At 43.7% G+C, this 13,117-nt stretch overlaps 1 protein-coding gene and 1 long non-coding RNA gene across 41 annotated transcripts in view; one reads left to right on the forward strand and one right to left on the reverse strand.

The window, feature by feature from the left end:
• The window catches only part of Thrb (thyroid hormone receptor beta), a 384,335-nt gene that overhangs the window by 356,638 nt on the left and 14,580 nt on the right, over positions 1 to 13,117 (forward strand). For all 40 annotated transcript variants that reach the window (XM_004857771.3, XM_021238678.2, XM_087181456.1 and 37 more), the window contains 2 exons: positions 5,329 to 5,475; positions 11,755 to 12,013. In XM_004857771.3, coding sequence (XP_004857828.1) covers positions 5,329 to 5,475; positions 11,755 to 12,013 — 406 coding nt within the window. The remainder of the gene's footprint in view (positions 1 to 5,328; positions 5,476 to 11,754; positions 12,014 to 13,117) is intronic.
• The window catches only part of LOC110344484 (uncharacterized), a 181,517-nt gene that overhangs the window by 2,297 nt on the left and 166,103 nt on the right, over positions 1 to 13,117 (reverse strand). The window contains exon 4 of the long non-coding RNA XR_015439175.1: positions 6,697 to 6,842. This is a non-coding gene — a long non-coding RNA (uncharacterized LOC110344484). The remainder of the gene's footprint in view (positions 1 to 6,696; positions 6,843 to 13,117) is intronic.

The following is a 13,117-nucleotide window of genomic DNA, read 5'->3' on the forward strand; positions in this document are numbered from 1 at the left end:
TGCATTAGAGTCTTTGGCAAATGAGAAACTTTGGCAAAATCTATGCAGATTTTCATAGTAAACCTAGAGCCACACATTAAAATTACTTCAAAACACATTTAAATCGTGCAATTTTCTAGTTCTCTCCAATCTACTCAAATATCTGGGGCTACAGAAATGCCAAGTTTTACCACCAACAATTTGGGTGATGTTGATGATAGAAAGGAGAAGTGGGCTAAGAAGGAACGAGCAGCATCGAGTGTCAAACAATAGCTCACTGCTATACCTCCCTGGTGAAGCAGGTCATTTGCTTTGGCATATACTGCATGGCAGCAACAGTCTTGCCTTTCAACACTGTTATTATATGTCAGCATGGTCTCATTATTCTCAGCTTGGTTCACATGCGAAGGAGTCACTTTGAGTGGACTTTCTACCAAATGTTAAATGTGACCGTTAGAATCAGGCCAAGCCTGCCCAATTTTCCCTGGCAGACTCACTGTCCGATTTCCCATATTCTCAAGTGCGGCAGCCTCAGAGAGAGGGCATAAACAGATGAGGTAGGGTGGGTGATTCAACCTTGTTTGAATAGGTCATAGGCCAAATGCAATCAAGTCAGGAAGGCATCTATCACCCAAAATGGTCATCACTTCAGAAGAAAGCTGGGAAGCCCTACAGTCAAGAGAATGGACATTGGAACCAAACAACCTGGGTCCAGCACTTGCCTTGTTGCTTCCTAACTGTGTGACCTTGATCAAATTATTTCACTTCTCTAAGGCTCAGGTGCCTTGTGTCTTTAACCAAATAACTAAAGTAGAAGTTACACAGGATCTAACAGTGCTTAGCATATTGTTAACAACCACATATGTAGTTATTGTATGCATCGCCCCTATCACCTTTGCTATCTTTCCTGCTATCCCAGGAAAAGTCACATCACAAGGCCCCAGAACCTTGAATCGCCATATCCTCTTGCCCAGCCTTGCAAAGAGGCAAGAAGATATGGGTGAACAAGCAGAGGAAGAATCCCATCTGACCCTACTCTACTTTGTATGTGCCAAAGAGCTACCAGGTCAAGCCAAGACATCCTTGGCTCTGAGCCAGCCACCTGACAAGAGGTCAACTGGCCACATTTCCTACTTACCTTGAACAGCACCAATGCAACAGTCAAGGCAGAACCAGCTAGTCAACATTCAACACAGCCTCCCTGAGTGCTGAGCAAGGGCCAATGAACACCTACACACACCCTTCACTCTCTTTTTCACACCCCTCCATCCCCCTGCCTGGGTGAGTCACTCTGAATCCCTCACCCACATCCAGTGCATCTTCAGTCCCCAAGACATGTCTCAAATTCTGCTTCTGTCCACCCATACTGCTGCCCACGTCAACCAGCCCATTTCAGCACACCCACACAACTGCTATTGTCAGCCACTGTTTTCCTGTGCCACATCCCTTACACACATAACCGTAAATCACACCATGCCTCTGTCCTGTTCACAGCCCTTTAGTGGACGCCCCCTTTGCATTTAGAATACGCCCATGTCCTCTCCTTGTCAACAGGGTCCAGCATGATGGAACCCTGCCTGCCTCTCTTCTTCAACTCATGTCATTACTGGGCTCTTGCCATACAGGTCTCGGGACTTGGTACTGACTTTTCCCTCTGCTTTAGATGTTCTTCCTCTGGTTCTTTGGAAGGCTACCTCCCTGACATTATTTAGGTCAAAGCCCACACATTGTTTCTCAATGGGGCCTTAGCTGACCACCCTGTCTCTGGGTCTCTGTGGAGTACCTCCAGTCTTACCACAGAGTGAAATTCTTTGATGGATGTATTTTTTCTTTTTATTGTCTGTCTTCAATACAATGCAAGTTCCTTGATGTTCATTGGTGTAATCTCAGTATCCAATATCTCTTCTAGAACTAGATCTGGCCTATAGTACTTGTTCAAAAAACATTGGTTGGATAAATGTATGAATAATCATTTATTCATTCACTCAGTCATCAAGCATTCTAGCCACACCATCTGGCCCAATATCTTGTACATAGCAGGCAAAGACAGAAGGCTCATCCCCCAGCCCTTTGAAAAATTTGTATCAATGATATGTACCTATACATAATAACAACAATAAAAAGTGATGTAATAAATGTCTGATGCCATAGGAGTGATATATGGGAGCCACCATGCCTGTTCAGGTGAGCTATGTATCATTTCAAACTGAGGTCACCTGGAAAGGAGTCCAGAAGACAGGATTTTGACTTGGGTCTTGAAAAATGGGTAGGACTTGGAATGGACAAAGGTGACAGACAGAAGTGGAGGCTTCATCAAAATGGAAAAGTGGAAAGCAAGTCATGGGGGAGATGTGAGGTCCGCTGGGCTGGCTCCATAGGTCCATTTAGGGCAAAGAGGAAAGAGTCATGGTAAGAGTCAGAAGGCCCCCCATGAGCAAGCTAGGGCAGTTGGGCCCACAGAGGCACAGTTAGGCCTTCCCCACTGTTCCACACTGACGAGTCTATGCACAGGAGACTTAACATCAGTACCTGAGTTGATCAAGTGCATAAGGACATATTGTATATAGAGCAAATATGTGTCATGTGGTGGTATACAAGGCTATAATCAGATATCTTCTGGAATCACATATCTAACATGGTCAAGCGATGTTGAATTGTGTGTTGTCCTTATAGGTGAAAAATCTGCAGGAATGTCACAAACAAGGTTGTGTTACTCCACCTTAATTTCTCATACCTGAGGTAAACTTGTGTTGAGTCATAGATTTTATATCTATATGATTTTTTCTACCCTAATATATATTTTTCAAGAGAAAGGTTCCTGAAGTTACATCTCAAGGGTTAATTGTAATTAAAGTTGCTATATTTCTTTACATAATTTCATTTCTTTTTTTCAAATCTTTGGAGAGGTCACAGATAGTGAGTCAAATACCCTACTTACCCAAAGACTAAATGGAATTAACTAACATCGGCCTAACCTACTGACATTTCAAATAACATGGAATTTTCCATTTAAATATAAACAGATTATATCCATCAGTATTCAAAGAGGAGACCTTTGGATTCAGCTAGGCCAAAACCACATTATTAAATATTTTTATTTCTAAGAAATGTTCCTACATATATAAAATATATATCACATATTAATTCTGTATTAACAAGCTCTTTTTTTGAATGTGTACCCACATTCCTTTTATCAGTTGATCTTGCTAAAAAATTTGTGAAGCAGACAAGAGATGTGGGATGAGCCTCAAGTTCAAATTTAAGAAGGAATGATAAAGACCAGTAACAGGTCTGAAGGATGCAGGGAGGAGCAGCAGCCAAGGGAAAAACAGAAGGAGGGAGAGAGGAGGAGCTATACATTATTCCATCCATTCTCTCTACAGCTAGAAAGACTGAAAACTAGGAGCCTTTCATGGGTTGACCCAAAATATCATTCACCGTGAAAACACAACAGAAACTAGATTTCATCCACTCAGCCACTGCACCAGAACAAAATAAACTGTGAAGAACCTGTAGATAATCAAAAAGAAGTAACTGCTACCAGCAGGTCCATATCACGTGACATGTTTGCAAGTCCTCCCTGAGGCTGCCTTCATGATTCCTCCTGAAGCCTTACGGGGTCTGGCTGCTTCTGCTTTCCCTGGTGGAGTCACCCTGCAAGAAAGAGGCTCCTCTGCTGCTTTCTCTCTATTAGAAGTGAGGTGTGAGCGGTATCGGGATATGTGGGAAGAGCCATGGCCACTGGGCTTCTCCAAGCTGGCTTTGGTTGCTGCCAGCCCAGGGTTCCCATAGTGTGACCCCAGACTACCAGTGCCAGCATATCCTAGAGACACTCCTTAGAAATGCAGATTCTCTGGCTCCACCCCTGCCCCACTTCATCAGAAACACTGGGAGTGGGGGCCAGAATTCAGGGGCTCCTGATCCACAGCAAAGTGCGGTGGCTGAGATACCAGGCCAGAATCTTGATGTAGGCAGTGTCCTCACTACTCTGCTAGTGAGGGGTTGGGTCCTGCACACCACACTTCCAGTGTGAGTTCCTCTTTCCTGTTGCTCCTCCCCACCCTCCCCCGCTTCATCCCCTGGGTGCCTAAGAGAGACCGGGCTTTGTTCAGGTCTATTCACAATAGCTTCTAGGCAAAGGTGACCACCATCAAATAGGCCTTGAGTCTGTGATCTCCTCTTTACAGTCATACTTCCTGAACAACAGCTGGAGAGGCTGGCAGGAGAGTATTAGGAGTAGAAAGTCCACTTCCTGTATCAGAACATATCCAAGGAGTGAAAGCCTTGCAGTGGGACTAGGAGATGGGGCTCCCTGAAAGGCTGCTGTGTGGACTCAGGGCCACCCAGCTCCCAGGCCAGGGCTCATCCAGATATTATTACTCTGCCTGACCTCTGCCTTGCTGATCTGTAAACAAGGTCTTGTGTGAGGATTACCTAAGATAGAGCAGCTTGTCCAGGAGCTGACTCACTTGTAGGCCACAAAATAAATGGTTAACAGTATCACAAAGATGAGAGGGCATCAGAGAGAACTGCTCCTGACAGCAAGCACAAGGTGACAGGATGGCTCCTGTGGACCTGGGGAACCCAAGGTGCATATGAATCACCTGGGGCCCTGGCTAAAATGCTGATTCTGCAACATCAGGTCTGGGGAGGGGCCTGTGTCCCCAGGTGATACCCATGCTGCTGCCTGCCTTTTGAGCAGCAAGGCTATGGATAGTTCCTGAGCAAGTAAACAGCAGAGAAGTGCCCCAAGGACAGTGAACACTAGTGTATTTCCAACTCTGCCCTGAAGTTGGCCACATCTACCCAACTCAGCTCCCTACAGGAAGCCTCAAGATTGTCCCCCTCAGTGCCCGGCTGAGACCACCTTAAACTGGAGTCCGAGGGCAGAGAGGAAGGAACTTGGGTCCCAGCGGCTGGGTCAGAAGCCAGAAGGAATCCAGAGGTGCTGTTTACTAGGTGTCCCTGTCCCTGCCTGCACCATGCCCACCTTGTCCACACTCTCACCAGAATGCAGTGCTCTGTAAATGCCATATCACAGCTGGCACGACCGATGTCACCGTACACCCTTCAGTGCACAGAGCAGAAGGCAAATTCCTTCTCCCTTCCTCTCCCCCACCCAGACATTATCCTTGGGGGCCAATTAAAGCAATGACCAAGACATACATCTCTTCTCAAGGAAATAAATGATGCAAACAAGGTGAAAGCCATATAATCTGTTAATAAACAAGGTGGAAATGGAAAACTTCAGCAGATTTAGGTTCAGAAGAGATTGTCTGCCACAGGAAAATGACAGTAAATCGAGCTCCCTTCAGCTTCTTCACTTACATCTTTGTTTCTCCTCCTTAGCCAGAAGATATTGGACAAGCACCGATAGTCAATGCCCCGGAAGGCGGCAAGGTCGACTTGGAAGCCTTCAGCCATTTTACAAAAATCATCACACCAGCAATCACCAGAGTGGTGGATTTTGCCAAAAAGTTGCCTATGTTTTGTGAGGTGAGCACGCTGTTTTTCCTTCTGTATTATTTCTCATTAGAGTTCCATCAATTTCCAGGAGTAGTGGGTATTGTTTACAATTTACTATTAACTAGCAGGACTTAGTCATCTGAAAGCAGCATCTCTACAGTGCAAACACACTTTATCTCATGCGTATGTCCCCACCTGCTCTCCTCTGCCACCACTCATTAGCCTGTCCATGGGAGGGCCCTTAAGACCCTTCTAAGCCCGACTCCAGGCCTCAGAGAATAAAATCCTAATAAGCACATTTGAGTTTGCTACCATTAAATCCAATCCCTATGACAGACTTACAGGGTGAATTTTTTTTAATCTCATTTTACAGATGGGGCAAATTACACTCAAAAAGATTAAGTTGATTTGTCCAAATGTGGTGCCATGGTTTGAACCTAGTTCTATATTCTTTCTACAACATACCCCAGCAAAAAGGCTGTATCATGCTCTTCATCTTCAAGAATAAAGTCCAGGGCTGGGGATTTAGCTCAGTGGTTCCACTACCTGCCTCACAAGTACAAGGTCTCGAGTTCAATCCCCGGTACCAAAAAAAAAAAAAAAAAGAATAAAATCCAGTAATCATCACAGAGTAAGGCTGTAACATCACCTTCAATCTTTCATCTTTCTCTATAAACTCACTCTTTCTTGTCCCATCTCCAGTGCAGTGAACAGGGCGCACCCACCAAAGCTCACACAGACTTTCCCCCGGGGACATTTCCTCCCACACTCAGCAGTCCTATCACGTGGCATCGGAGGGCACAGCCTTTGCAGTTGGCTGTGTGGATGAGAATCCTAAACGAGATACTTAATGTCTTTAATCCTCAGTGATCTCATCTTTAAAATGGGAATTGTAATCGTGTCTTAAGCTGTTCAAGGTTCAAATGGGATAATCTATAAAAAGTGCTTGAACAGTGCCTGGCTCATACATAATATTCCATGAATTTCAGCTGCCAGTACCACTGTTATTTCATCTATGACATTCCCAGCCTGTCTCTATCTTTTTTTAAATCAAGTGGGGTTGATTATGTTTTCTGGAGAACTTTTCCCTTTGAAAAACTCCATCAGGTGCCATTCTGCTGCTCTTCACACCTTCAAGGAGACCCAGAAAGACGCCATGTAGAGAGGGTCACACACTGCTGTGACCTCTTCCATAGCTACCTGAGCGACAAGTGATATAGCCTCAGCTAGAGAGAAGCTGAGTGTCCTCACCTGAAACGGCTCCACACTGCCTTGGCTTCCAGCTCATCGATTCCTTTGAGTTTGCAGTAACAGGAACACAGCAGATTCAGAGCAGCCTCAGACACTGAAAGGGACACTTCTCATTGCCTGTTTCTGAGCCTCCTCCAAAGCCATACCTACAAGGATAGGACAGTGGCTTTAGGACATTAATATCTGAGACCCAAACCTAGCTCAGAGAGACAGAGACAGAGACAGTGCACAGGAGAGAGAGCACATTTGCCTCCCTGTGGTCCCAGCTTCACCCTCCTAGGAATTAGGTATCTTAGTTCAGGCTGCCATAACAAAATACCAGAGTGAATGGCTTATAAACCACAGAAAGTTCTCATAATTCTAGAAGTACAGGATCAGGATGCCAGAAGATTCCGTGTCTGCAGAGAGCCTGCTTCCTTGTTCAGTGACTTTTCATACTGTGTCCTCTCGTGATGAAAGGCAGGAGGGAGCTCTCTGGGGTCTCCTTTATAAAGATACGAATCCTCTTCATGAAGGCCCTGCCCTTATGACCTTGTCACTTCCTATTGCCCACAGCTCCAGGGGCATCACATCAGGGATGAGGCTGCAACACAGGAATTTTGGAGGGGCAAAAACATTCAGCCCAGAGTGCTGCATTTGTACCCGCAACCTGCAATGGGGATGGCTCATGTCCATCTGGAGGAGCCCGTGAATTCTGGGAAGGGCTATTTGACTAATAGCTGTATTCAGTGTGGAGCTTTGTGTGCCTCTGGCATCTTTTTTTAAAAGTTATTATTCATAAACATTTTGGAGAGTATTACAAAACAGCACATATTCACTGAAGATTTACACAACATAATAAAATAAATGTAATGATTCATGGTAACACTACCAACAATCTGGAACTTATCTTGGTCTTTTTTCAAATAGATGAGGTGTGAGCAAAAAGTACAGTGAATGCTTAATTTTTTAAAATGTATTACAGTAAAAGACATATCATCATTAACCCCCTCAAAATACTTCTTGTCACTTTGAAAACACTTATCATTACTGCCACTTTCTGAAGCAGTTCTGGAAGCGCTCTTTCATGACTATCTTTAGTTGTTAGATAAAACAACTGTTAGATAAAAAAAAAACTGGCTGCCTCAATGTCCTGAATTAATTCAAAATGTTTACCTTTCGTGGTCATTTTGACTTTGGCAAAGGGCCAGAAATCACATGGTGCCAGATCAGTGAATAAGGTGGATGATGTTTTCACAAGCTGCCTTACTGTTAGATGTGCTCAGCAGCAATGTTCACCATATTTTTTATAATACCTCATAAAGATATCTGCAAGAGGACTTGCAGAATTGCTTCAGAAAGTGGCAAGAGTAAAAGGATAAGTGTATTCCAAGTGAGGGAGAGTATTTTGAGGGAATGAATGGCAATGTGTCTTTTATTGTAATAAATTTTCATTTAAATAGTTATAAGTATATTTTGATCACCCCTATCATAAGTGTGCAGTACATAAACTCACCCCTATAATCAGTATCAAGATCCCAGAAACAGAATATTGCCAGGAGCCCATTGCACCTGACTTACCCTCAATGGTGGGATATATCATTTAAGTGTTCTTTCGAAAATGAAATGACCATATAGTGTTCAAAAAGTTGGGCTACCATATTTTACATTGTTCTCACTGGGTCAGTAATTCACTTCCAATCTTTTACTAAAAAGCTACAATGACCATTTCGGCAACTGCACTCTGCTCACATCAATAATCCCTGAGGGTAAATCCTAGACATGGAATTTAAGGACCAAGATGGGTAGGTGGATGGATGGATGGATGGATGGATGGATGGATCGATCAATAGACGGACAGATAGATTTTTTAAGGCTTTTTTTTTGGTACCTGGGATCGAACTCGGGACCTTGCACTTATGAGGCAGGCGGCAGAACCACTGAGCTAAATCCTCGACCCTAAGGCTTTTAGTATGTGTTGCCAAGCTATCCCCAAGAGAGAAAACATGCTCTCACATCTCCACATGGGTGCTTGTTTTGCCAGCTCTGAGTGTTTATTTTTTGTTAGGTTGGCTCTGTTTACCTGGGCCTTTCTAGGTCCTATCTCTCTCTGTCTCCCTGGCTGTGTCCCTCTGATCCCAGACTTGGTAGCTGAAGAGGAACTCTAATTAGAGTTCACTGCTTCAAGCTAGCCTGACAGTTACACAGCAAGCATGCTTCCAAAGCCCACCAGATTTGTCTTTAAAAAAGTAAAACTCATGTAAACTAGCCACTAGAGAATATTTCAGCTAAAGAAAAAGAAGAGGGGGGCCGGGGATTTAGCTCAGTGGCACCACGCTTGCCTCACAAGCTCAAGGTCCTGAGATCAACCCCTGGTACCAAAAAAAGTGAAAGAAAGAAAGAAAAAGAAGAGGTGGGGAGGAGAAGCCATCTCCATTCCCAGTAATAAGCACACTGTATGCTCACATCTGCACCATGGATGAAGGGTCAACATGAAACTTTCCAAGCACAGGTTGTGGCGAGCTGCTCTCTCCAAGTTCCCCTTAGAAATGGAAGCCTGCTTCCTTGGGCATGATTCCATCTCTCTCAAACATGATATTTTATTTACAAAAAAGAGGAGGGTAGCACTTTTAGGGCAGAGGTGCCTGTTTCCAATGTTGAAGGCCGCCAGGCACCTGTCAGCCTGTTACACTCTCTTCGAAACCCACAAAGGGTAAGGGACAGTATAGGGTCCTGTGCTAGCTGCCTGTGGTGTGGCCTGAAGGTCCCAGGTGGTCCTGGAGCCGGGAATCTCTTGCAGAGGCAGCTTGACATATCTGCTGTTCAAAGTGTGTCACGGTAATTATTCTGCTAAGATCCCTGCCAACACGAAACAAAGCTGGTGTGACACCACTCCACAAGATCTACAATCATTGCCAGCAAAGCTGCCAAAACCAGACATAAGAACCACTCCTGGAATGTTCCATTGTCGTTGCCAGTCAACCTGAGTGATGCTCTCCTAGGGAGACACAAAGACGGTGGGAGGACCCTGCGTCTCTGCCTGTCAGGTTCTCTTGGAACACTCACAATGAAAGCCTTGTAGCAGGGGCCTAAGAGATTGTGTGCCCACATGTTAAATCTCACCAGGATCCTACAAACTCCTCTTAAAGGAAATGGTATCTGGTCCAGTTTTTGAACTATTGATGATACGTTGCAAACACTTACTCAGCTTTCATTTAAGCTTGAACTAGTTACCAATAGTTAGTAGGTTTTAAAAAGAAATCTTTTACTTCATTTATAGGAAGACAACTTCAAAGGTGGGGCCTGCCCCAATTGGCATACTTTATGACAGCTGTAAACTATAAGTGGTTTTATCTGATTAGGAATTTCCAATGCTATTCTCTGTCAGTGATTCCCAAGAGAAGGGTCCACAAACCCACATCATGGGCATTACCCAGGGACTTGGGAGGAGTAGAGAAATCAGGGCCAGCCATCTGTGCTTAACATGCCTTCAGGTAACCTGAGGGTGAAAAGGGGAACACCGCCCTGGGCATCTAAGCCAGCCTCTGTCCTCTCCTGACAGGTCTTCCTCTCACCTGCAGTGTCTCTCAAGCCCCAGCTTCCTCCTTCCTCCAATGCCTTAGACCAGGAACTCAAGGCTGTAAGTGAGGGGTACAAGTCAGACCCTAAATGAAAGCCAATCACAGTGGTTTTTAAGTGTATAAAAGGAAAAGATTCATTTTTATAGATCCCAGAACAAAATATTAAATGAATTGTATTCTGTAGAAAAAGGTAAGCAGTTTCAAATGAAATGGTAAGATGACTAGGCTGAACTAGTGAAAAATATGAAATACTATGTATTTTAAATGCAATTCAGTAGTATTACTTTCACTTTTACACAATAACTTGTATCAGATTAATGAAGTGTTGCCAAGAGCATGTCCCCAAAAGAACTTGTAGGAGCTTTAATGAAGAGGGAGATATTATGTGTAATTTACATGTTCGTTGTTCATGGAAATTTGGTCACATCCATGATACTTCAAAAGGGTGTGTTCTCTTATCTTGGCATTGGATTTTGACAAATCTAGCTTCAAATCCTAGCCTCACCCCCAAAATATTGCTGTGACCTTCGGCATTTACTCCCCCTTTCAGTTCCTGGGTTTTCACCCTTTTGAATAAAGTTAGAAATAAAATATTTACCTCACTAAATTACTGTGAAGATTAAACAAGGCAATGAATGTAAATCTTGGCATGATGCATAATTAATCAAAAACTTTTTAACTCAGAGCCTGTCAAATGAGCATTTAAACTTTCTCCCCCTACCCAGAAATTAACTTTCTATTTTTGCTGAGCAAACATTAAAGTTTATTTTTAATGTTAGCCATTATCACAAATCCTAAGTAACAGGGTAACCAAATGAGCTTCAAATGAAATTGCACACTAGCAAAAAGGTAGAGTGTGTTGAGTAATTCTGGTGTCTGAATTACTGAGCAGAACATCACCTTAGGAACTACGAAGTCTGAATTCTGGTCTCACCTCTGCACTTGGGCAAAGCTTTTCTATCAGTGGGCCTTGTAGATAAACATACATCTGTCTTGTAGATAAACATACATACTTTCTAGTTCTCTGCCTTTGGTGAGACTACAGGAGTAAACTGGAGTAAACTGTAAAAGAGGCCCAGTTGTCAGCTAAACAGTGGTCTGCCGCTATCAGATCTACAAGACACCCCCCCAAATAAATAGCGAATTTAGCATAAACCCTGCTCTCAGGTAGTTATTTGGTAGACTTATAATTTTAAAACCTCAACCTAAAGGGTTATTAACAAAGTTCCACACCGACTATAATACCAGTTCAAGACCTCTATCTGTCATAAAAGAAATGCAAACTACTGAGATGAAAGTTGCTGAAGATTACAACCAACTTGGCATATAAAAACTAGTGGTAGAAGGTCTGCCACCATGTAAGGAAGGACAACCATGAGCTTAAAGAATGCAAGACGAATGTTGGTCACAGAGGTCCTGTTGCTTCTAAGATACTGCCTGTTGTCCTGACTGGCATTTGTCCTCTTGTTCTTTGCTGATGTGAGCTGCTTCTTTTCAGCTGCCATGTGAAGACCAGATAATCCTCCTCAAAGGCTGTTGCATGGAGATCATGTCCCTTCGAGCTGCTGTGCGCTATGACCCAGAAAGTGAGACTTTAACATTGAATGGGGAAATGGCAGTGACACGGGGCCAACTGAAAAATGGGGGTCTTGGGGTTGTGTCAGATGCCATCTTTGACCTGGGCATGTCTCTGTCGTCTTTCAACCTGGATGACACAGAAGTAGCCCTGCTTCAGGCTGTCCTGCTCATGTCTTCAGGTGAGTGGGCCAAGACTCATTATGGATGTGAAAAGAGCTTTTTGGTTGTCTAGTGCTAATTAAAGTCACTTGATGAGTTTCAATCTTCCTTCAGCTTTACTCTCCTTCAGTGAGAAATTAGGGGTTCACCAATGGCCTAGGAACTGAAGAGTGCAGGTGTCTGATGCTTTCTCCAATTTCCCAGGGGGCTAGAAAGAAATCAAAGGAGATATCTGAAAGACACTATGAAATGCTAACACCTTCATTAGGAATTATCCAGCCTGTTTCAAAGTATTTGCCCAACCCTGCTTCCTCCTGCTTTTATGTATACAAAAAATAGGGATGTGAGTGACCACACCTTTCTGATAAGTTCTGTGTGTGAAACCATGTGTGAGAGCCAGAGTTTGCTCATGGTTCAGCTACAACTTGAGTTTCAAGTATCTATTGCCATGTAGCACAACAACCCAAAACTTACAGGCTTAAAACATCCAAGATGTCTGAGATAGCAAACACAGCTTCAGACCTTTCTGTTTGTGGTCTTCCCTCATGCAGGGTAGTTAGACGTCTTACATGACTGTTGGATTCCAAGAAAGTCTCAAGCACACAAAAGCAGAAGCTGCAGGTCCTATTCTGTAGTCACACAGTATCACACCAGCCCTAGTGCCTGAGTTCACCTCTGGATGGGAGTACTGTAATAGCAAAGAAGACAAAGCCATCTTTAACCCACCATAGCTCACTCTCAGAACTTCTCCTGTGTGTGAAAGGGAGACAACAATGCTGACAGTTTTCTTCAGGGATCACGAGCCTTTGGGCAGAGTTTGGTTTCAGAGCCGTCCTCTGTATTCTCAGAGTAGCTTGAGTTTAGCTGGGCTCCAGCCTTTGTCTATAACTCTGGGCTTAGCTTATCCATATCTCCCTCGGCACTGTATATCTTTTGAAGACAGAGATGTATCTAATTGTATACCTAGCACCTGAGCCACTGTTCAGTAGAATTCAAGAAATGTTTATTGGATGAATAGCTGAACACATGCGTAAAATACCACTCATGAGTACATTGGGAATCCTTTATATAGTTGATGATTTGTAGTTAACTCAGTAGAATTCCTTTTTTATTTTTAGGTTGAC

The sequence above is a fragment of the Heterocephalus glaber genome, unplaced genomic scaffold (genome assembly GCF_053883595.1).
Source record: "Heterocephalus glaber isolate CG9 unplaced genomic scaffold, H.glaber_assembly_v1.0 deba00001472, whole genome shotgun sequence".
Lineage (NCBI taxonomy): Eukaryota > Metazoa > Chordata > Mammalia > Rodentia > Bathyergidae > Heterocephalus > Heterocephalus glaber.